At 32.7% G+C, this 25,663-nt stretch overlaps 1 protein-coding gene across 1 annotated transcript; it reads left to right on the top strand.

Annotated features, from left to right (window-relative positions):
• Window positions 1-17,337: 17,337 nt before the first annotated feature.
• On the top strand, window positions 17,338-21,067 carry LOC148583686 (uncharacterized). Its single transcript, XM_088510759.1, has 6 exons — window positions 17,338-19,167; window positions 19,259-19,516; window positions 19,605-19,710; window positions 19,822-20,412; window positions 20,565-20,907; window positions 21,003-21,067. Exons 1-6 carry the CDS (start codon window positions 18,101-18,103, stop codon window positions 21,065-21,067), a joined length of 2,430 nt encoding a protein of 809 aa, XP_088366885.1. The 5' UTR covers window positions 17,338-18,100.
• The last annotated feature ends 4,596 nt before the right edge of the window (window positions 21,068-25,663 follow it).

Below are 25,663 nucleotides of genomic sequence, written 5' to 3'. Positions count from 1 at the left end.
TAGAAAGAAACATTTTTCTCCGATTCCTTGCTAGCTAGAATGCTAGTAATCATGAGGAAAGATACCCCTACATATGTGATGGAAATATTAATAATAAAAAAAAAAAGAAAAAAAAAAGCATATATTATGTTAAGAAAAGAAAAAACAAAATTATTAATTAATGAAAGCTAGAGTGGAGAAATTAACAACGGCTGCTGATTAATATGTCTAACCACGACCGTGAGGGTGAAGAAAAAGGGGGTGTGAATAAGTTCCGACCAGACATGTGGAACTTGCTACTTCAATGGTTGTCACGTTCGGTTGGAACAAGACGAGCCGAGTTTTCAAAGAGACATTTTCATTTCTTTCTTTCCTTGACTTCTGACACCTAAAGTGAGTTTTTTAGAAAGTGTTTGTTGAGAGAAAAAGATAAGGAGGAAGAAAGCTTGGAAAAGAAATCAGACAAGACAGATACTGAGATACAAGGTTGAACGTGTTAGCAAAGTTTTAAGCGAACGTAAGCTCAACTTAAGAGTAGATAAAAGTTATTTGCATGATTTAATTTCCTTGAGAAGGCAAAGATTTATTACATGTTCTATGTAAGTAAACTAGTCCCAAGAGTAGCTAAAGTTTGTTGCATGAATAATATCACATGAGTTTTCAAATGAGAATAAGTTAAAAAAGGCATGAGATTTCTAACATCTTGTCACTACAAGAAATATTGTCATTAACGGTGACACTATTAGCGGTGACCCCAAAGTCGCCGCTAATAAGTGTTTTTCAACAAATACTTTTGATAGCTGACACTAATAATAGATTGTTACGGTCGACTTAATTCATTGTCGATACTAATTGACGCTGCTCATGTTTGAAAAAAATTAATACTAGCGTTGACCTTTTTGTTGACACTGATATGTCCTCGCTAATAATACGGTGGGAATTTTTTTCCGCTTGAGGGAAGAAGTAGGAAGATAGATATTAGCGACGACATTATCCTACTAGAAACGACAAATGTCTATGCTAATAAGAACACATTAGCATCAACTATAAGATCAACACTGATGCCATATTATTAACATCAACCATAAAAATTCGACGGTGATGCATTGTTGTATCAACGTTGATATATATATATATTAAAACTCATCAACGTCCACTTTAGAGTCAATGCCCCTACCCTATTATCAGTGTCGATATTTAGGAGTCGATGTTGATACATGGTTATCAACATCTACTCTAGGGTCAATTTATGCAAATGCCTTTGTTAAAAAAAAAAAAAAAAGCAATGTCGACCCAAATGTCAACACTAATTACCTATTATTAGCGTTAACTTCCAAGAGTCGACGCTCATGCCCGCCTTTCTTAAAAAGAAATAAATTAAATCATATTAGCCATTAAATTTTTCTTTTAAAAAAAATTGAAACCCATATAAAAAAAATTAAGTATTTTTGTATTATTAGTAAAGTTTTCTATTTTTATTTTAAATATATACAACACTTTTTTGATATATATATATTATTTATTTCTTTTCCACGATGTCTAGAAACCTCAACATGTGATAAGGATCAAGACATTTTGTAGGGTTTCATCATGTTCTTGTTCTTTCTCAGAATGTCCAAAGACCTCAACATGTCATGTTTGCTTTGCTCGCTCTACAAGATCATTGACATTTTAATGCAAATGTTACTGTTTGTTTCTTGAGCATCCTCCCACATCCTTGTCTCAAAAGCATTAAAGAATCAAACGAACGTCTGATCGTAATACGATCAAATGATCAATCAAAATTTATGGCTTTTGTATTATCCTTGCACACAAATCTGATCGATAATGATAAGTTCAAATGATTGATCGAGATTGACACGATTGAAGGCTTGATTGGACGTCCGATCGATTCTAATGCATTAGTCCGATCGATCATGGTACGATCGAATGAATGATCAAACTCTTTGAATTTTGTATCATTCATTGAACGTAGGCTAATGCATTATTCTTCTAATGGATTGCATATTGTAATCAATATCCAAGAGAACATCTTGTTCTTCAGAAGTGAACATATCTAATCATTGTTTGGCCTTGCAGCATATATTCCACCTATTCTGGAATCGGCATGTATTCTTTTTCCATGGACCAAGAGTATACTAATCATATTTATTATATATATAATAGGTAAATCCGTAAGTATAGTAGGCTAAAAATTGGGACAAATTAAGTATCCTCTTTTATTAAGTGAAACGTGTGTTTTGCCTTTTGAGGAGATTAAGAGCCTATTTGGGTATGCGTTTGAGAGGCCTAAAAATGCATTTAAAACTCAAAAAGTCCATTTGAAAAAAAAAAAAAAAAAAAAAAAAAAAGTATCCGTTTGGTAAAAAAAAATTAAAAGCGTTTTTAAGGGTCTAAAAAACTTAAAATAGTCAAAATCCACATTTGGAAGCTTTTGTTAAAAAACATTTTTTTACTTAAAAGCTCTATTTCTCAAATGCAATCCCAAACAGGCTCTAAGGGCATGTTTAGGTGTGCGTTTGAGGGGCAAAAAAATGTATTTAACACTCAAAAAGTCCGTTTGAAGAAAAAAGTACAAATTTGGAAAATAAAATTTAAAGCGTTTTTAAGGATCTAAAAAATCCAAAAATGGCCAAAATGCACTTTTGACCAAAGCTTAAAAAAAACATTTTGCCACAAAGCATTTTTTTTTTTTTTTAACTTAAAAGCTCTATTTCTTAAAGACAATCTCAAAAACGTGTGTTTAGTTTTAAGTTTTTAATTGGTGCATGCGTTATGTTTTTCCACCGACTTAAGAACTTTATTCGAGGAAGGAACTTAGATATTCAATTTAAAAGTTTCATTGTTCCAAAGAGATACAAATAAATAATTAAATGCTTATTAAGATGGAAAGTTTTCAATGTGACAACGTTCTACGAGTCGGTTTGAGATTACGTTTGAGAAACAGAACTTTTAAGTCAGAAAGCGCTTTTGGGCAAATTCATTTTTAAGCTTTTGGCTATTTTTAGGCTTTTAAGACCTTTAAAAGCACTTCTAATTTTTTTCCTAAATGAGTTTTTTTTTTTTTTTTTTTTTTTTTTTTTTTCAAACGGACTTTTTAAGTGTTAAAAGTATTTTAAGCCCTCAAACGCAATTCCAAACAGATCATTCATCTTATTCAATTACAACTCACAATTTTTATTTTTTATTTTTTCTATTTCTTCCTTCAAATCTTATTTGAAATATTAGTCATATTATTAATTGAAAATGAGATATTAGAAAAACTTGAATATACAAAGTTAATTAGTAATATTACATTCTAAAAAGCAAGAAGAGTAAATATTATTTTTTTTTAAAATATAATATAAAAAATTAAAATAAATATTATATATTAAACATTTAAATATAAAAAATGTCTCACTTAGAGCCTGTTTGAAATTGCGTTTGAAAGTTTAAAAGGTATTTTTAGTACCTAATTTATTGATTGGGAACAACACTAGAATGTTTAATTTCATGCCAAACAAAAGTTAGCATGTTTAGTAAAAAATTCCAAGAGTACTTGTTTGGGATTCCAAAAAGCGTTATATTTCTCAAACACAAATCCAAACGACTTATACTTCAAAATCTATCGAGCCGGCCCTAATTTAATTCTTGGACAAACATACTCTATGTGTTCTTACTAACTTAATTAAGTAGGTGTAATAATGTTATTCTATTGATCAAACCCCACGATAGTGCAAATATATAAATATACTCGAGTGTTTTGACCAAAACTTTTTTGGGTCTTAAAAATGATTAGCGTGGAAATCAACCCATATAAAATAATAAATAAATAAAAAATATATTTGAATGGTTGATATTTATGAATAAAATAGAAATTGCATGAAGTAAATTAAAGCAAAAAGCTATATATATATATATAGTACTACTGCCTATACATTTTTCAAATGGATAGGAATGAAGTGGAATAATAGTGCGGTTGGAAATCGGATTTGCAAATCCATATCATCTTTTTATATTATTGCATGCTCTCAAGGTCGGTTAAAAGAAACTTCCAAGAAAGCCAAATAATTAATGTCCAAGTTGAGAAGGATTATATATTGGTATGGACGTCAATGTCAGATAATGGGTGTCCATGAATTTACCTCCTTTTTAAAAGGATCGGGTAAATTCTGGAAAAAGCTTATGCTCCTCATCTGCTACAAACATGCATCGCAGCCTGAATGAGACTCTCTGGTAGTCAACATTTCTGAGATAATTAAGGAATCCCAGATTGCTTCCCTTATCCAACAATAGATTTCACATTTTCCCAGCTGGAGTGGAGCCTCCGAAGTTAGGAGGAAGACCAATTCTAGAGCTCATCTTGTAACAAAATGGGCTGCGTCGTCCCCCAATAATTTTTTTATTTTTTTTTTATTTTTGATGTCTTCCCCTTAACTCCCCTGCGTTGAATTCTATTAGGATCAAATTAGATCAAAAGGTCCTCCTTTATACTTCCCTTCTCCTGTATTTTAGAGAAAAATAAGAAAGGAAAAATTTCACTTAATTAGGTGCCACTCCTCAATTTTCATCACTTTTGCAATATTCATATCTTTAATTAAACTTTAAAAAGTGTCAATTTTTAGAGTTAAATTCTAATGAAAAAAGTGAAAATTTCAAAATACCACCATTCAAATTCAATGTATTGTTGTAATTTTATAAACATCTTAAAGGTATTTTACAGATTTTACTCATTAACCGTTTGATTTAACACTGAATTTTGATGGGATGATTGCCATCCCAAATATATTAAAGATAGTAGCCATAAATTAATATTTTTTAAAATTTAAGTGTATGATTGAAAAATTAATAAAAGATAAGAGTAGTAAGTGAAGTCTTGTATATTATATAATTGATTTCTTTCTTATTTTCAAGCTCGTGAAAAGACAAACGATATTAAGGAAAAGAAAAGAAGAAGACAAAAAAAAGTTTTCAATCGACATTTTTGTAGATATTTTGAGGACAACTTCCGACCTTATGCTTTGATATATCGTTTTCAATATTGATAACTTGTTGTAAACTGAGGTATACGCGCGACGGCTATTATTATTTTTCTTTTGCATGCATTTTCCATTTCCGGACCCCCACGGTCCCACCCACCGCGCGCTTCATACGTTCGTTGCACCCACGTACGGTGCTCTTCTTATGCATGAGGACGCCTGGATGTTCGCCATATATGTCAATTTGATATTACAAATGCTTATAAAATGGAGAGCCTTTAATAAAATTAATATGAAGCGAAAATAATTTGAGAGAGAGAGAGAGAGAGATGTATAGTAGCAGCTAGCATGGTCAACGTCCTATACTAACCAAAGGTGCGTCCCACCGCTGTCGCTTGTTTTCATAATTGCATTCTACATTTCACTGTCACCTTGTTGTCCGGTCCATTTCATAGGAGAAATATTGCACGTATATATATATATATATATATATATATATATATATATTTTTTTCTTTTTATAGGTGACTTTTAAATTCATCCTTTAACGTTAATTAATGTGATTGGAATTGGAAATAAATGTTGCCCAAACCATTAGATTTCATTCCAACCACCTTTGCAAGGCCTATCAGGAGGCCTATGAAATACTTACCCAAAATGCAAATCGAAAAGAAGTTCAAAGAAATTAATGGCATATTGGCATTTTACCAAGAAAAATACAGATATTTTCTTCAAATTATCATTTGATAGATAATATATTTTTAAAAATTTTAATTGGGACAATATCACTTTTAAATTATTAAAAACTTATCAATGTCAATAATAAAGTAAATACCTTAATAAAATAAAAATAAAAAGTTCAAAGTTAAAAAATAAATAAAAAAACTAAAACTGGTGAATGATGGCCCATAGTGTGCGAGTTCCAAGTGATTTGTGAACATAATTTGTAAAACTGAACTCTAAAATTCTTGACGAAACACTCAAACCTGCCGGTGAATAATTGCCCGCTAAATTATGTAATGAGCTGTCGTCTAATCTCCCATCTTCTCGACTGTCATCAGCAATGGTGGTAGAAGCTCCAGTCAGCTCAGCTCCTCAGGGCTTGGCTTGACGATCCCAATCTATCTTTTCGAGCCAAAACGAAAAACATGGTCACAAGACTCACAACGTACACGAGCCTTGTGCGGCTAAAAGGCCAAGCCATAGCCCATTGAAATTAATAAAACCCTGCATAAAAACTCAACCACACTGCCTCCCCACAAGATAAAAGCAACTCAGGTTGATCTTAGCTCCCAATTTCGGTTGAGCTGTTCCTCTCAAAACGACGCAATCTGTTGTTTGTGGGCAGATAATTTCCATGCTAGTAGAGGGGTGGCCGAACCACCAAGGCCAACAACTTAGTTTCTTCATTTTTTTTTTTTTTAAAAAAAAGTTCTTTTTTGTTTTCAGTTATTAGTTTTTTATAGTTAAATTTTTATTTTTATTTTTTTATATTTTTTTCTAATTTGTAAGAATATTTTTTTCTTAGTCATTTGTGTCTTTTTTACTGATTCCAGAGAACATTGATAATTTTTTAATAAGTTACTAAAAGAAAACTTTATGTCGATTGAAAGTTTGAAAATAACACTTTGTGCATATTTTTCTGATTTTATAATGTATAGGGTGAGATAATTAATCATGTAAATGGATTGCCTCCATAAATTCTATTTAAATTGGTCCAATTCCGTATCAGATTAAGGATTATGGTCTCTTAATTTAAGAATATTAGTATAATTAACAAAAGATGAATGTTACGATTCCTCCTAATATTTTTCATTTCTTACTTTGATACTATATTTTTTTTAGACAATATTTACGTAGAAAACAAAAACACTAAAAAAGAAAAGAGTAGCATTTTTCTTAACAAAACTACTGGAATGTGGTGGCACAATGTTATTTTTTGTAAATAGAAAGCACATTCTCTTCTTAGGATGACAAATTTTTTAAATATTAGTTTATGATTTATGTTCGCCAAGTTGCCATGCAAGATACCATTGGTCCCCATATTGTTGTGCAAGCTCGTACCATTTAGAGAAGCATGTGCAACATATTAATAATTAATTAATAATTCTTAATAATCCGTAATCACTTTTAAAATTAAAGTTAATCTTGAAAAGAAAAGAGTGTTTCTTTATTAAATTTGGCTTATTACTATAATTTGAAAATACAAGTGGAGGATAAAAATGGTGGACAGCGAGAATCTTGCTAGCTCCCAGACCCAAGAGAATGAAATCAAGACTTGGTGGGTGGACAATTAATATAATAGTAACAAAAAATATACCAAAAGTATTTTTAGTGCTCCTTTAGTGGGGGCTAATGTAGCTGTATGACGTAATCACTTCCATTTTTAGTGTATTGTCTCACAGCGCGATTTCTTGACTGATGCGACTCAACAGCGCGATTTCTTGACTGATATGACTCAAATATTGGTGTATCACAAATTACCAGTGTAAAAAATTGCTTTATTGGATCAATAGGAACTAATGGGGCTGTTTGCCACTAGCTTGAAAAATAAAATAAAATAAAATTGTAGTAAAATTTGATTAATGTGTGAAAAAAGTGGAAAAGTGAAATTTTTTTTTTATTTTGTAACGATTTTTTTTATTTGAATAGTAATAAAATGTGATTTATGTGATATAAAAAGTAAGAATTTTGAAGTTAAATTTGAGATAAATAGTATGAGGCATTTTTTTTTTGGGTCCACTAGCAAACAACCTGGATTATGTTACTGTTTAATAGACAGGAACTGTAACGAAAATTAATTGATGTGAGAAAAAAAAAATGAATGTTTGGTATAAAAAAGTGAAAAACTTTTGTTTTATAGTATTTTTTTATTTTATTTGAATAGTAGTAAAAAGTGATTGATATAATGTGAAAAGTAAGAATGTATAGAGTTCAATTTTTTTTATGAATAGTGAACAGCTCTCGCCAAATGGAGTCAATGATTAAAAACCACTTGAAGAACGCCAGCGTCTATATTATGAGCCATGTTTGTCTGATTATTATTATTTTTCTAAAATCCTGTTGAGCTATAAGTGTAATGCCCTCAAAACTGACCTTGACCAGTCTGGCAGAGTTATTGGCAATTACCCACTTAAACCAACTAATGGCTAAATAAGGAATCGCCTCTCTAAGCATTATCAGAGTTAATGCATAAGAATGTGAAAAAAATCTGAGAAAAACTACAAATCAATACAAGGACAAGTATATTCCCCAAAATAAAGACAAGGAGCAACTAATCAGTAATAAAAGGCAAACCTAATAACAATATGAAAAATCTTAAGATAAAGCTGTAGTGGCAACCGTGTCACTCCTGAGTCTTAGTAATAGGCTCCCTATAAGAGTAATAATAGCGTAAGTCTAACGACTTAGTAAGTGAACCTCACAATTGGGTATGACATGACCTCATTATTATTAAACAGAAATAATCGTGTTGTTTTTGTAAATATTTAAAAAGAGGGGTTGTCTCCGTTAATACACTAGAAAAATATTGTTTGGTTATTAGAAGAGTGGTGTATTCTTGGCGGTAGTCGCCTAAGTACTTTAATGCAACAACTAATTATTTATAGATTATAACTATCATGTATGGTCTACTCGAGATATTACTCATTCTCAGCATGGTTGGCGCTGTTCCGAGGGACCTGTAACACAACACCGGTGCCCCGGATATTGTATGCTACCATCCATAACACTAGTGGCACGGCCGAGTCTAACCTCGGGTGCCTCACACCACTAATGATGTACATCCTGTAGTGACCATCTGTTAAGGCTGCACCGGTCACGAAACAACCATTAGATCCAAAGCCCATATACAACACATATTTGACCATAAAATCAAGTTCATATAGTAAGCCCTTTGCTATTATACTGCACATACCGGTGTATCATGTCATACAATGCATCTTATCAACTAGTTATTAAAGCAATTACTAAGTTATTACAAAAGTAGATATGCTCATATCATACGCATAGTCAGTCAACTGACATATCCCACATTTTTAAGGAAAGTGTTCGTAAGTGGTTACTTACCTAGTACGCTCGCTTAATCCCTCAGACATCACGAATCCCTGTTATAACGAAACATGACTCGTCGTTATAAGCTATACTTAGAAAGTCTTGGAGGGTCTATCTAATGAAGATAATGCTAAGACTCTTAAGGGGCTAGGGAGCACAAGAGCCAGCCTCTGGTCGAGCGTTCGTTCCTAGGATGAGCGTTTGTCCAGGGGCTATGGTTTAACCAAAAGTGCTCATAATGCTTCTAGGCTCCTATCTAAAGCTATAAGTTGGTTCCTTTTTTCTAACAAGTAAAACACAAGAATCGGAGAGGTGTTTCAAAGCCTTTGAAAACACTCCTTTCTATTTTTAAGAAATAGACATATTCAAGTACAAAACATTTTGTCAAGCAACTTCAAGTAAAATAAAGGTAGGTTGAAAGCTTTTTCGAAAACGTGTTAAGAAAATGGGTATCATAGTATATTTAAAATCATAACATTAAGATAGTAAAAACATCACTTGGAAAGCTTCAAACTTCAAGATATTAACAACTGAGCAAGCATAATCAACTCAACAAAATATAAGGCAATATGGTGGTTACCGCAACAAGTAAGCTATTCAAGGCTCCTCCTCATCCAAAGCTCACACACTCTTAATTGACAAAGGAGAAGTGTTTTTCCAAGGTTTCAAAGAGCATTTTGAGGTCTGGATCGAGTGGGGTGTGGGGTTATTTATAGGTGAGGAAAGTTGAGGGCAATATGGAAATTTTGCCAGAAAGGAACGAGTGCTTGTGTACTGTTACAACCAGCAAAAAATGCTTTTTAGGCGTGCGCTCCGAGTATTAACCAAAGGTCTAAAAATGGTCAACGAGCGCTCGTGTGTACTATTCATACGAGCACTCGTGTACTGTTTACAAAAGCCAAAAGTGCTCAGAGTACGATCTTCACGCAGGTGACGTGGGTTGCAGACGAGTGCTCGGTGTGGTCCCCATGGACGAGCACTCATCCAGTGATGGTGGACTTGGGCTTTTGCTTGCAAAAAGGCCATATAGGCTTCGGCCTACTGAGGAAGGTTTTAGGATTTCTGTGTTGGGCCTGTTTTTCCAGAAATCATTGACTTAAGGAATTTTTACACTTTCATAAATAGGTGATAATTTATTGGGGTATTACAATAAGGGATTTGGCTTTCACTTCTTAGAACATCCCTATAGAGTCACCAAGTTTTAGTGGACAAAATAATCAAAAACTACTTTTCTTTATTTTAGCTATCAACTTTTTAAAAATATTTCCAGCAGCTTTATCATTTTATTAATCAATTTTCACTATTTGACTGAAATATTATTTTTCAAAAATTTCTTTACTGTTTTTCTAACATTTATATTTTTAATGCTTGTCTTTTCCTAATGGCCATATTTATGAATATTTATCTTATCCTAATGGTCATATTTGTAAAAAGATGTATTTTCCTAATGGTCATATTTTTTAATATTTGTCATTTCTTAATAATTATATTTTTGAAAATTTGTCTTATCATAATTGTTAGGTTTTAGAAATTCACTACAAAAAAAAGGGTTTTTTTTGACGTGGCAAACAGTAACTTCTGTTTGCCACGTCAAAACATATTGACGTGTCGAAAAAGAAACGTCAACAGATATATTTTTGACGTGTTGCGCTGTAACACGTCAAAAGTTTTTGACGTGTGAAATTGGCACGTCAAAAGTTTTTGACGTGTGAATTTACACGTCAAAAGTTTTTGACGTTTCACAATGGCACGTCAGAAACTTTTGACGTGTTAATTTCACACATCAAAAGATTTTGATGCGTATAATCCACACGTCAAAACTTTTTGACATGTCAATTACACACGTCAAATTTTTTTTTTTTTTTGTAAAAAAAAAATTAACATTAATTTTGATATTAAAAAATTTGTATTATAAAAAACAATTAACGTTAATTGGCCTTAAAAATTAATTTTTATTGTCATTAGTACAAATTGTATTTTATTATCATTAGTATAAATTACTTGGTAATGATAATTTTTTAAAAAATTATCATTGCATAAATCGATCAGTCTAGTAATTTTAATATGATAGCTAACCATATTATTTTTTTAAAAAATATATAAAACATACTTGATACATTTATTTTATAAGACCCACAAACCTTACACGAATTAGGCAAACACAACATATGTGGTCGGTCAATGGATATATCTAATTATCTATACATCTAAGTTATGAATTTATTTATTCTCTAATTAATTGTAATTGGACAATGTGTTGTGTAGGAGGAAAAAATTATATGAGAGAGTAAATATAATTTTAATAAAATTAAAATAAATATAATTTAAATTACATAAAATATTAAAATTTATTATTATAAGTTTTTGACGTGCCACACTTGGCACGTCAAAAACTTTTGATGTGTCATGCATGGCACGTCAAAAAGTTTTGACGTGTCATGCATGACACGTCAAAAAATTTAATATTTTATATATATATATATATATATATATATATATATATATATGTATATATCAAAAATAATTTTAATTTTGATATTAAAAAATGTGTATTATAAAAAAAAATTAATGTTAATTGGCCTTAAAAATTAATTTTTATTGTCATTAGTACAAATTGTATTTTATTATCATTAGTATAAATTACTTGGTAATGATAATTTTTTAAAAAATTATCATTGCATAAATCGATCAGTCTAGTAATTTTAATATGATAGCTAACCATATTATTTTTAAAAAAATATATAAAACATACTTGTTACATTTATTTTATAAGACCCGTAAACTTTACACGAATTCGGCAAACACAACATATGTGGTCGGTCAATGGATTTATCTAATTATCTATACATCTAGAATATTAATTTATTTATTCTCTAATTAATTGTAATTGGACAGTGTGTTGTGTAGGAGGAAAAATTATATGAGAGAGTAAATATAATTTTAATAAAATTAAAATAAATATAATTTAAATTACATAACTTATAATAAATTTATTATTATAAGTTTTTGACGTGCCAAGTGACTTTTGACGTGTCATGCATGGCACGTCAAAACGTTTTGACGTGTCATGCATGACACGTCAAAAAATTTAATATTTTATATGTGTATATATATATATATATATATATATATATATATATATATCAAAAATAATTTTAATTTTGATATTAAAAAATGTGTATTATAAAAAACAATTGACGTTAATTGGCCTTAAAAATTAATTTTTATTGTCATTAGTACAAATTGTATTTTATTATCATTAGTATAAATTACTTGGTAATGATAATTTTTTAAAAAATTATCATTGCATAAATCGATCAGTCTACTAATATTAATATGATAGCTAACCATATTATTTTTAAAAAAATATATAAAACATACTTGATACATTTATTTTATAAGACCCGTAAACTTTACACGAATTCGGCAAACACAACATATGTGGTCGGTCAATGGATTTATCTAATTATCTATACATCTAGAATATTAATTTATTTATTCTCTAATTAATTGTAATTGGACAGTGTGTTGTGTAGGAGGAAAAAATTATATGAGAGAGTAAATATAATTTTAATAAAATTAAAATAAATATAATTTAAATTACATAAAATATTAAAATTTATTATTATAAGTTTTTGACGTGCCACACTTGGCACGTCAAAAACTTTTGATGTGTCATGCATGGCACGTCAAAAAGTTTTGACGTGTCATGCATGACACGTCAAAAAATTTAATATTTTATATATATATATATATATATATATATATATATATATGTATATATCAAAAATAATTTTAATTTTGATATTAAAAAATGTGTATTATAAAAAAAAATTAATGTTAATTGGCCTTAAAAATTAATTTTTATTGTCATTAGTACAAATTGTATTTTATTATCATTAGTATAAATTACTTGGTAATGATAATTTTTTAAAAAATTATCATTGCATAAATCGATCAGTCTAGTAATTTTAATATGATAGCTAACCATATTATTTTTAAAAAAATATATAAAACATACTTGTTACATTTATTTTATAAGACCCGTAAACTTTACACGAATTCGGCAAACACAACATATGTGGTCGGTCAATGGATTTATCTAATTATCTATACATCTAGAATATTAATTTATTTATTCTCTAATTAATTGTAATTGGACAGTGTGTTGTGTAGGAGGAAAAATTATATGAGAGAGTAAATATAATTTTAATAAAATTAAAATAAATATAATTTAAATTACATAACTTATAATAAATTTATTATTATAAGTTTTTGACGTGCCACACTTGGCACGTCAAAAACTTTTGACGTGTCATGCATGGCACGTCAAAACGTTTTGACGTGTCATGCATGACACGTCAAAAAATTTAATATTTTATATGTGTATATATATATATATATATATATATATATATATATATATCAAAAATAATTTTAATTTTGATATTAAAAAATGTGTATTATAAAAAACAATTGACGTTAATTGGCCTTAAAAATTAATTTTTATTGTCATTAGTACAAATTGTATTTTATTATCATTAGTATAAATTACTTGGTAATGATAATTTTTTAAAAAATTATCATTGCATAAATCGATCAGTCTACTAATATTAATATGATAGCTAACCATATTATTTTTAAAAAAATATATAAAACATACTTGATACATTTATTTTATAAGACCCGTAAACTTTACACGAATTCGGCAAACACAACATATGTGGTCGGTCAATGGATTTATCTAATTATCTATACATCTAGAATATTAATTTATTTATTCTCTAATTAATTGTAATTGGACAGTGTGTTGTGTAGGAGGAAAAAATTATATGAGAGAGTAAATATAATTTTAATAAAATTAAAATAAATATAATTTAAATTACATAACTTATAATAAATTTATTATTATAAGTTTTTGACGTGCCACACTTGGCACGTCAAAAAGTTTTGACGTGTCATGCATGGCACGTCAAAACGTTTTGACGTGTCATGCATGACACGTCAAAAATTTTAATATTTTATATGTAAATATATATATATATCAAAAATAATTTTAATTTTGATATTAAAAAATGTGTATTATAAAAAACAATTGACGTTAATTGGCCTTAAAAATTAATTTTTATTGTCATTAGTACAAATTGTATTTTATTATAATTAGTATAAATTACTTGGTAATGATAATTTTTAAAAAAATTATCATTGCATAAATCGATCAGTCTACTAATATTAATATGATAGCTAATCATATTATTTTTTAAAAAATATATAAAACATACTTCACACATTTATTTTATAAGACCCGCAAACCTTACATGAATTCGGCAAACAAAACATATGTGGTCGGTCAATGGATACATCTAATTATGTATACATCTAGAATATTAATTGTAATTGGACAATGTGTTGTATAAGAGGAAAAAATTATATGATAGAGTAAATATAATTTTAATAAAATTAAAAGAAATATTATTTAAATAACATAAAATGTATTGAAATTATTTATTATAGGTTTTTGACGTGCCACACATGGCACGTCAAAAACTTTTGACGTGTCATGCATGGCACGTCAAAAATTTTTGACGTGTCATGCATAACACGTCAAAAAATTTTAATTTTATATATATATATATATATATATATATATATATATATATATCAAAAATAATTTTAATTGAAACTTATAAAAAAATATGCATTAGAAAACAATTAATGTTAATTGGCATAAAAAATTAATTTTTATTGGGTGGGAAAATTATAGTTTATCATATTAGTATAAATTACTTGGTATATGTAAAATTAAGATTTCAATTGGTATAAAAATTCAATTATATCATATTAGTATAAATTAATTAGTATATACGTATATATATCACATGCATGCCAATTAGTTAGTATTATAATCATATACTGTTGTACAATTAATATTAATACATGTATATAAATCAAACATTTCATTCATATATATATATATATGATATGAAATTCTCATGCATAAATAATTCTAGCTATTAATATTAATTAAACATATGAATTTTATTATTTGTATGTTTAGAGTATTAATTTGTTTATCATCTAATTATAAGTTTTAAGTATATTGTATGGATAATGTGTTATAGAAGAGAAAAAATTGATATAATAAATAATGGTATAAATGAAAATTGTATATTTTTTAAATTTAAATTCAAATTCTTATAAAATAAAAAAAATAAAAAAAAAAAAAATTAAAATTAAAAGAGTTCTTGACGTGCACACGTGGCACGTCAAGAGTTCTCGACGTGCCATGTGGCACGTCAAGAACTCTTGACGTGCTACACGTGGCACGTCAAGAATTCTTGACGTGCCACATGGCACGTCAAGAATTCTCCTCGGGAAGGCGCGCTCGCCAGCTGCGCCTTCCCTTGCTTTTTCGTTTTTTTTCTTTTTTTTTTTTTTTCTTCCTTTCTTTCTCCCTTCTTTCTTCCTTCTTCCCTCTCTTTCTTTCTCTCCCCCGTGCAGCAGCTAGACCCATTTCTTCCGCCATTTTTGTTTCTCCATCAGCCCCCTCTACCCGCAGCATCTCTCTCACCAGCGTGCTCTCTCTCAACCCTTTGGGTCACGCGCGTTGTCTCTCTCTCTCGATCTCTCTCTCGGTGGTTCTCTCTCTCCCTCGGAGGTGCTTCTCTCTCACCGGCCGGCGTCCGTCACCGCCGCTGCTACCTCCGGCGACCAAGCCATTCCCGATCATCTCCACGCCTATCAGGTATATATATACCTATTTTACAATTTATATATATATATATATATATACCGAATATACACATGCAGTGTGTATATATATATACACAATGAATGAAATATATATATACAGAAAATTAGTTTATATATATATATATAAAAACTAATTTATTTATTTATTTATTTATATAAATTAATATATAGATTATATTAATTTATAGTATTATATATTGTTGATGTAGTTAATTATATTAGCAAATTAAATTTTTTTGTACATGTTAGCTAATTAATTAATTTGCTTAAGATTTATGTTATGTAATATTACTTGTTTGATATATATGTTTTGTATATGATGAAAATATTGTTTAATGTATTTGCATGCATGCATGCAAAATTACGTACCATCATATATAGTTTGAAATTTGTTTTTTTGTTTAGGATTTTACATTTACATTTAGACCCATATTTGTGTAGGTTTTTCTTTTGCACATTGTCGTAACCAAATATATATATATACAAATAAGAAATGCATATCTACTTTGGTCGACCGTTAATTTATGATTAGATTTTGTAAATTTATAATAAGTATGTACATGCTATGATCGAAAAAATAAAGTAAGAAACAACTAACATAGGTTGCTTGATTTGTTTTATATACACTTTCCATACAAATGCATAATGTTATAATAAGCGGACAAAAGAAAACCAACATTTAACCTAGCTAGGTATATCTAATTTATTTAGGGTCCCCCTATATAACAAAATAATTAATTTAGGTCTTACAACTTCAGGTTATGTAAATGTCAGAAAAAACAAAAACAAAAAATTTGCAGCAAATAAGATAGCCACATATATTTTATCTAGGTTCCCCATGTGGCATGTCAAATGTTTTTAAATTTGGACCTTAATTTTGTTTAGGTTTTGCAAATTTTGATTATGTAGATGTTATACTTAATACTTAATGTGTGTGTTTATTTGTAAAAAATATACAAAAAATTGTAACGATGTACTTAAACAAATACACAAAAGAAAAAAAAAATAACATCTAACTAACTAACTTAGATTTATTTTATTCAGTTAGGGTTACAGTAACTAAAGCTATGGACAAGAGTTGGATGACAAAGTCTAGGGGTACGAGGGAATACAGAGACGGGTGTAGATCATTCGTGGAGTTTGCAGTTAGGAACTGTACAATCCCTGATGGAAAAATTCACTGCCCCTGTAAGGTGTGCCGTAATAAGCAGCGCCACCCACCGAATTTAGTATTTGACCACTTGACAGGGGGTAAGGGAATAATGATTGCATACAGAATTTGGTATTATCACGGGGAGAGGCCTGTTCGGTCTCATGTTGCAGTGTCTACTTTGACTCCCACGATCATAGATCAGGGTATAGGCACAGCACAAGGTGAAACAATGCAGTCAATGTTGCGTGATCTATTCGGCATGCATGGTGTCGTGGAAGATAATTGTGAGCCTGAAGTGGCGGTGCAGGGGAATGAAGAAACTCTGAATGAAGCAACTGACGATGGTGACGTTCTAAAGTACAATAACTTGCTTAAGAAGGCAGAGAAGCCACTTCATGATGGGACCAAACATAGCAAGCTTAGTGCTACTGTACATCTGTACAATTTGAAGTGTGTTGGCGGACTTAGTAACGCAATATTTTTCATATTTTCTAGAGTTCATCAATCAGTTGCTGCCTCCTAGTGATGAAGCTTTGCCAGTTAATACATATGAAGCAAAAAAGTTTCTAAGGGACATGGGCCTCGGGTATGAGAAGATCCCGGCGTGTCCTAATAATTGTATGTTATTTTGGAAGAACAATAAGGATTTGGATACATGTACTGTTTGTGGAGTATCTAAGTGGAAGGATGAAATTCAGTTGGATGAGGATGGGCAACCCATATCATCGAGTAAGAAACGCCCGGTCAAGGTGTTGCGGTGGTTTCCGCTCATACCACGGCTACAGAGATTGTTTATGTCAGAGCATACTGCTCCTTCTATGAGGTGGCATGCAGAAGGTCGGACTAAGGACGGTGTATTGAGACATCCGGCCGATGGTGAAGCATGGAGGGCATTCGATAATTTGCCTCCAGACTTTGCGGCGGACAGCAGGAACGTCAGGCTTGGACTAACCTCGGATGGATTTAATCCATTCGGGAACATGACCACATCCCACAGCACTTGGCCTGTAATGCTTGTACCGTACAACTTGCCTCCTTGGACGTGCATGAAACAAACATCATTTATACTATCCTTGATAATCCCGGGCCCAAAGTCAGCTAGGATGGATCTAGATGTCTACCTACAACCCTTAATTGAGGAGTTATAGGAACTATGGACTGTAGGTATACGCATATTTGACGTGTCCAACTAAAAGAACTTTGTGATGCGGGCGCAGTTGATGTGGACAATTAATGACTTCCCGGCATACGCAGATTTGTCTGGGTGGCCTAACAAGGGTGAGAAGGCATGTCCCTGCTGTATGTACTCAACGAGGTCCACGCGGTTAAAACATGACAGAAAATTTTGTTATATGGGGCACAGGCGATACTTGCCCATTGATCATCTGTGGAGGAGAAATAAAATAACATTTGACGGAAAACAAGAATTTGAATGTGCCCCAGATGTGCCAAGTGGAGATGACATTCTTAGACAATTACAAGATATGGCATATGGAGATGAGAATGCCGGTAAGGCAAAGACGGATAATGAGAAAAATAACAAGAAACGGAAGAAGGGTGGGCCTACAGAAAGAGAAGGCGAGACTGCTAACGTATTGTGGAAGAAGAAAAGTGTTTTCTTTAGGTTGCCGTATTGGAAAGATAATCTATTGCGGCACAACCTTGATGTTATGCATATTGAGAAAAATGTGATGGACAACATTCTTGGCACAATACTAGACATTCTAAAGAAAACGAAGGACAACATCCAAGCCCGCACAAACTTGCAAGAAATGGGGTTGAGACATGCACTTCATCCGTACACGGGTGAGGATGGTCGAACGTATATGCCCGCAGCTTGTCACACGATGTCTAAGGACGAAAAAACACATTTTTTGAAAGTGCTTCGGAATGTAAGGGTACCGGACGGATATGCCTCGAATATTTCCCGATGTGTACGACTTAGTGATCGTACGATATTTGGTTTGAAAAGTCATGATAGTCACGTAATTATGCAACAACTTCTCCCTATTGCATTGCGTGGATCATTGCCAGAGAACGTGGTTAGACTACTTGTCGGGATGTCTGCATTCTTCAGGGGCCTATGTTCAACGTCATTGACACGAGATGATATGGACCGACTAGAGGGTGACATTTATATTACTTTGTGTCAGATGGAAAGGGTCTTCCCTCCAAGTTTTTTTACAATAATGGTTCACTTAGTCGTGCATCTTGTCCGTGAATGCCGACTTGGTGGACCGGTACAGTATAGGTGGATGTATCCGGCAGAAAGGTAAAATACTTTACTAATATTCATGAAATTATTTTTTTCTCCGATATATAACCGTCACTAACTGTAATTACTGAATTATGATCATATGTAGAAGCCTTGGAGTGTTCAAATCTAATGTTCGCAATAAAGTGGCTCCTGATGGCTGCATTGCGGAGGGCTACATAGCAACGGAGTTGGTGGCGTTCTGCTCAAGGTATCTAGATCACGCCCCAACATTTCACAATAGGGCTATAAGAAACCTGGATGGTTCAAAAGGTGCGGGAACACGAGTCATCCTCGACCGTGTCACTTTGACACAAATTCATCGATACATTTTGTTTAACTCGGATGAGTTCCTTCAACTACGGACGTAAGTCGTGTTAGTAGTGTATGGAAGTTCAATATCATCTTGCACCTTTAGTTGTGAATTATAATATAATTTAAACTTTGTATTGTAGGGTACACATGGATACACTTAGACGATCATGCGATAGGGGGCGAACGACTGAGGACCAATTGGAAACCCAACACCATGCACTGTTCTGCGATTGGTACCGTGACTACGTAAGACTACCGTGATATATAACTGTTCCAGACCCATTCTATTTAGTTATTGGTTCATAACAACCAACAAAACTAACTTTCTTATGGTCAATTGTACGTATGTGCTAACAGGTCGATCGATTGGACGGTCGACAAAGGAAGGAAATAGGTGACAAACTGGTAACGCATTGTAGAGGGCCAAAGGCCACAGCGACCAGATATAACAGATATGTAGTTAACGGAAAGTTGTTTCGCACTATTGCATTTGATGCTGGAAAAAAGACCCAGAACAGCGGGGTGTGCGTGCCAACTGTTGATGGCGAAATGTACTATGGAAAGTTGACGGAAATAATTGAGGTGGAGTACTTCGATAGAACTAAGTATGTTTTGTTCAAGTGTGATTGGGCGGACAACACGAGGGACAGGGGGTACAAAGTAGACGAGTATGGCATACTGCTTGTCAACTTCAAAAACCTTACTGATGAGCCGTATGTGCTAACGTCACAAGTTGACCAAGTTTTTTACGTCCAAGATGAAAGGGACCCTGATTGGGCTTGTGTTGTAAGGACTAAACCTAGAAACGTATACGACGTTGGACAAGGTGAAGGTTCTGATGATGAAAGTGTCAACTACCATGAGTGTGAGCCGCTCCTATTGACCAGGAATAATGAAGTGGATCCGCATGATAGCATTGACTACATCCGACAAGACTTAAATCCGTATGTTGTTTTAAAAAAATTAAAACTTTAATAATATATATAGTTCACATTATTTTGACGTGTTTAATGTTATTTCTTTATACATTGATTCGGTATTGTGGTGCAATTTTTATCTATTATATATATAATTAATTGGGTATATTATGTGTTTTGCAGGTTGATATGAGCACGAGGGGGAAGAGTAGACGACGGGGGTCCATACAGATAGACGAGCAGGGGTATAGATCCTTACTTCCTGATCATGGGGAAGGGTCTCTGCAGGTTCCGTATCTCACGGATAACTCATATCCGTCCTTGAGCGAGTTGGGAGTATGTGAGCATGGTGAGGTAGAGAGGATGTTCCCTCCTGAGTTAAACACGAGTATCCCATACAGTGAGCCATCGCCTCCGGATGATAGCGAAACACAGTATTATGGGGAGGACGCGGATGATGGCTCAGGTGACTTAGAGGCCCCTGATTGTCCAGAGGAGTTAGGCATTCGCCAGCTCCGGACAATAAGTAAGTATATATGATTTAAATACCCATATTGAACATGTAGAAAATTTCAATATTAAATTTCAAACAATTAACATTTGCAATTATTAATGTGTTAGGGATCGGGGGAGACGGCAGCACCCAATTTCAGGTGGTGGACATTCCACCATCGAACAAAAAGTAGGAGGTCCCCTCAGGACAAAAAATCTTATGTGAGTACAATAAGGCGTGGCAGCCCGTAGGATTTAGTGGGATGAAATTCAGAAGGGAGACCGGCAACGTCATAAGGGCCAGGACTTATGTTAGGCTCCGGGATGAATGGGAGCATGTACATCCCCGTGTGAAGGAAGATGTATGGGACGCCTTGATGGTATGGTTAAATTTTTTTCTCATATTTTCGCATGTGTTTTTTTTAATATTTACAATGTTGTTTCAGTTTAATAATTATACGCCTAATTTTTACTTGGTATATATGCAGACTCAGTTCTACATGCCGCCTGAATACGATCTTCAGGCGATTAAAAAAGACGCCTTCAAAGATATGGGATCGAAGCTGAAGAGTTGGAGACACGCTGTAAAACTCAAGTTAAAAATCAAGGAGGGCGATACTCTAGACTCAGTGAAGGCGAGAATGGGTGAGGATGCCGTTCAGAAATACGACGCCGAGGACTTGAATGTCTTGTTGGCGAGATGGTGTGACCCAAAAAATCAGGTATGTCTAGAGTGTTTTTAGAATATGTCTTCTTGTTTGGTTTGCTTTAATTTGTTCATAGGCTTGTGATGATCAATCTTCCATTGTTGATTATTGTCTATATAGTAAAGAAATATATGAATATATTTGAATAGGAAGACTAAATGAGAAATTGGCTAGTGGAATTAATTATAATTATTTAGTTTCATTAATTATAATTGGGTTAAGCCTGACATTTTAAGAGTGATATACATGTAGGAGTTTGCTGCCAAGATGAAGGAATTGCGAGCAAAAAACAACACACCTCACTGCACCGGGTCGATGAGCTACGCTAGAGCGACATATCAAGAGGTATTTATATATCTTTACTGCACATATATATATATATATATATATATATATATATATATATATATATATATAATCGGTTGTTATGTCTATGTTTTTTTTAACTTTTTTTGTTTTTGTTGTTGTATTGATATATTTTCTATGCAGACCATAGCCAGGGGCGGCACTCCTCCAACTCGAGCAGAAAATTACGTCACTACTCACACAACGAAGGATGGTGGCTATCCGAATGACGTGGTCAGGGAGAGATGTGTAAGTACTCAAACATATATATTTTGATAAATTACTTATGAATAACGTTCCTTATAAGAGATACTAATTTGTTTTTTAATGTACAGGAGAGGATGATGGAATTGATGCCCACTGACCCGGCAAATAGTAAGACCGTGATGGAAGGGACGGTACGGTGGACACTTGATGACGCGTATGCTCAGGCGCATGGAAATAAGCCTGAGTATGCTGGCAGGGTCCGCCAGCTGGGTCCGAATGTGCTGCCGGTGCGGGGCAGCATACATTCATACTATACACCGTCCCAGACACAGTCTCAAAATTCTTGGAGCTCCTCGTTCTCACAGATGACGGATAGAATTAGAGAACTTGAAGAGGAGTGGGCACAAGAAAGACGTGTGATGGAAGAAGAGCGGGCAGCACAAAGAAGGGCAATGGAAGAGATGACGAGGCAGATTGAAGCACAAAAAGCGCAAATAGCAGAGAAAGATGCTATGATTGACGCTCGTTTCCTCCAAATCGAGGCCATGTTCGGGTCGACGTCTGGATTTGCGCCCCACAGAGGTAATAATATATTTTATTTTGTTTTTTTAACAATTGTTAACTGTTAGAAACAACAGTTAGAAAAACAAGTTAAAAACTTCTAGTTACAGCGGTCTATTTTAGAACTTACGTATATTTGCATCATATTACATAGTAATTTTGAATTTTTGTATTGATTATTATTGGTTCACAACTCATTTGCAGGTAATGCAGATTAAGAGTTGGGGGATGACTGTGTTGAGTTAGGCGCCACACGTTGTTGATTATCACTATTTGTATACATACTGCTACTTATTGTTTTGTATATAGTTAGATCAAACTATAGGTTTGTTGAGACACATTGAAACTTATTTGTAGTAGATAGTCCAGATGTGTTTTATTGTATATTTGTTTTGCCTTGTGTTAGAACGTGTTTTCAATATATATATACAGTTTTTTTATGTGTTGTGTTGGAATGTAGTATGTGTGTTGAAATTTTGTTTAATGAAGTATGTGTTGGATATTGGATATTAGATATATATTAGTAATGAAGTTGTGTTGTGTTGGATATATATATTGGATATTAGATTTTGTTTAATGAAGTTGTGTTGGATATATATATTCTTTGAAACTCATAGTATGGTCAGGATGTGTCTTGTGTATTTGATTGGAATATGTATTGGATTGAATTACGTATTAGATTGGATTAGGTATTGGATTGGATTATGTATGTGAATTATAGATGTGTATTAGGTATGTGGATTATGAATTGGATTGGATTAGATTGGATTATTTATGTGGACTATGAATGTGTATTATGGATGTGTATTATAGATGTGGATTATGTATTGGATTGGATTAGGTATTGAATTGGATTGGATTGGATTGTATTAGGTATTGCATGTGGATTATGGATTTCTTTAGGTTTATGTATCGGATGTGGATTATGTGTTGGATGTGTATTATGTGTTGGAGGTGTATTATGTAGGTAGATTATGTATTGAATATGGATTATGTATTGGATGTGTATTATATATGTAGGTGGATTATGTATTGGATGTGTATTATGTGTTGGATGTGTATTATGTGTTGGAGGTGTATTATGTAGGTAGATTATGTATTAAATATGGATTATGTATTGGATGTGTATTATATATGTAGGTGGATTATGTATTGGATGTGTATTATGTAGGTGGATTATGTATTGAATGTGTATTATATATGTAGGTGGATTATGTATTGGATGTGAATTATTTAGGTGGATTATGTATTGGATGTGGATTATGTATTGAATGTAGATTATGTATTGGATGTGTATTATATATGTAGGTGGATTATGTATTGGATGTGGATTATTTAAGTGGATTATGTATTGAATGTATATTATGTATTGGATGTGTATTATATATGTAGGTGGATTATATATTGGATGTTGATTATGTATTGGATGTGTATTATGTAGGTGGATTATTGGATTATTGGATGTGGATTACAAATATTGTAATTATTGTATAATTATCAGGAATTGGAATATTGTAATTATTTTTTATTAAAAAAAAAATTAATATATATTTTTTGACGTGTCAAATGGTGTGAGACGTCAAAAAATCACACGTACATTTTTTGACGTGTCAAAATTGACACGTCAAAATTTTTTTTGACGTGTCAAAATAGACACGTCAAAAATTTTTTTTTTGACGTGTTAAAATCGACACGTCAAAAGTTTTTGACGTGTCTATTTTGACACGTCAAAAACTCGGGATTTTTGACATCCCCCGTTTTAACCGCGGCTAAACGTAAAAAATGACACGTCAAAAACCTCCGGTCAAAATTTCTGCCAATTTTTGTAGTGATTGGCCTTATTCGATGTGCAAAATTTTGCTTGTAACCCCTTTCATCTTTCCATTGCTCTTGGAAAAACATTAGATGTGTTTAAGGAAGTATTCTACAATGTTCCGGCACCCTAACATCACTCAAACATCTCTTGGGCATCACTTGGAAGTGATTGAGTCACTTGGGAATGCAATTCCCATCGCTTGGGCGTCATGACGGGACACGTGACAAGAAAACAGTAAGTTTCTGCCCAATTCCCGTCCTAACGGGGCTGCATTCCCGTTAGGATGCGGCTGGTTTCTGCAGAAAGTTGGATGCCATTTTTGACCTAGAAAACGTCCGAATTTGAAGAAGCCTAATAGAGACAAAGTTGTATATCAAGGAAAGAGCTTTGCAGAGCCATTGAGTTTGCATCATTTGGAGTTTGGGTGAAAACGTTATGGCCAAATTACCATGACTGGTTTTTTGTTTTCTCGTCAGAAGTCGCGTCAGGATTGGACATGTAATGGGATGGAAGTTGAAGCTACTGTTTACTTGTCAGCAGTTGTGTCAGGACGGGGCATATGACGAGGATGACTCATTTGTTCTTCCCGTCATGATGGCACTCCTTTCCAGTTAAGACATGGATTTCCTAGATATGAAAATCTAAGAAGTTTTGTTCATCCCGTCTTAACGAGAATTAGTCCCGTTAGGACGTGAAGAGTAAAATATCTTTCCTATAAAAGGATTTCCCTGTCACTATTTATTGCAGACTTTTTGGGAGAATTCTCTTTGTGCAGTCTCAAAAGTTCTCTTCAAGTGCTATGTCTCGAGAGTTAATTTTACAAGAGAGGAAGTGGTAAATCTTCGGGCTATCCTTTGCTCTTGGTTGATTGTTGTTGTTGTTCGTTCCACTACACAAAGGTTTTGGTTGCTACTTGGTGAAAGAAGTATACCCAAGGGTCGGTGAGGATATGCACTTCGTGAAGACGGTTAGGATGGAGACAAGCTAGGAGATTGTTGTTCTTACTAAGTCTAGAGGTCCTTCAGGGTTGTGAGTATCGTCTAGTTTGTAACTTTGAATCTTTATATAGTGATTTCCCGGGTTTGACTGCCCTTGAGTGATTTTTCCATTTGACTGGTTCAACGGGTTCGCTACTTCGTCAATAAATCTTGTGG

This window comes from Corylus avellana, chromosome 9 (assembly GCF_965113065.1).
Source record: "Corylus avellana chromosome 9, dhCorAvel1.hap1.2, whole genome shotgun sequence".
In the NCBI taxonomy this organism is placed as follows: Eukaryota; Viridiplantae; Streptophyta; class Magnoliopsida; order Fagales; family Betulaceae; genus Corylus; species Corylus avellana.
Note: the sequence above shows the minus strand (reverse complement) of the source record. Positions and strands in the feature narration are given on the sequence as shown.

What these genes read in the sequence shown, in the direction of transcription:
- LOC148583686 (XM_088510759.1), top strand. Translation starts at nt 18,101, where the DNA reads ATGCGGGCGCAGTTGATGTGGACAATTAATGACTTCCCGGCATACGCA. An exon ending in TGGATGTATCCGGCAGAAAG is followed by an intron (nt 19,168 to 19,258) that starts GTAAAATACTTT and finishes GATCATATGTAG; the next exon opens with AAGCCTTGGAGTGTTCAAAT. An exon ending in TCGCCAGCTCCGGACAATAA is followed by an intron (nt 20,908 to 21,002) that starts GTAAGTATATAT and finishes TTAATGTGTTAG; the next exon opens with GGATCGGGGGAGACGGCAGC.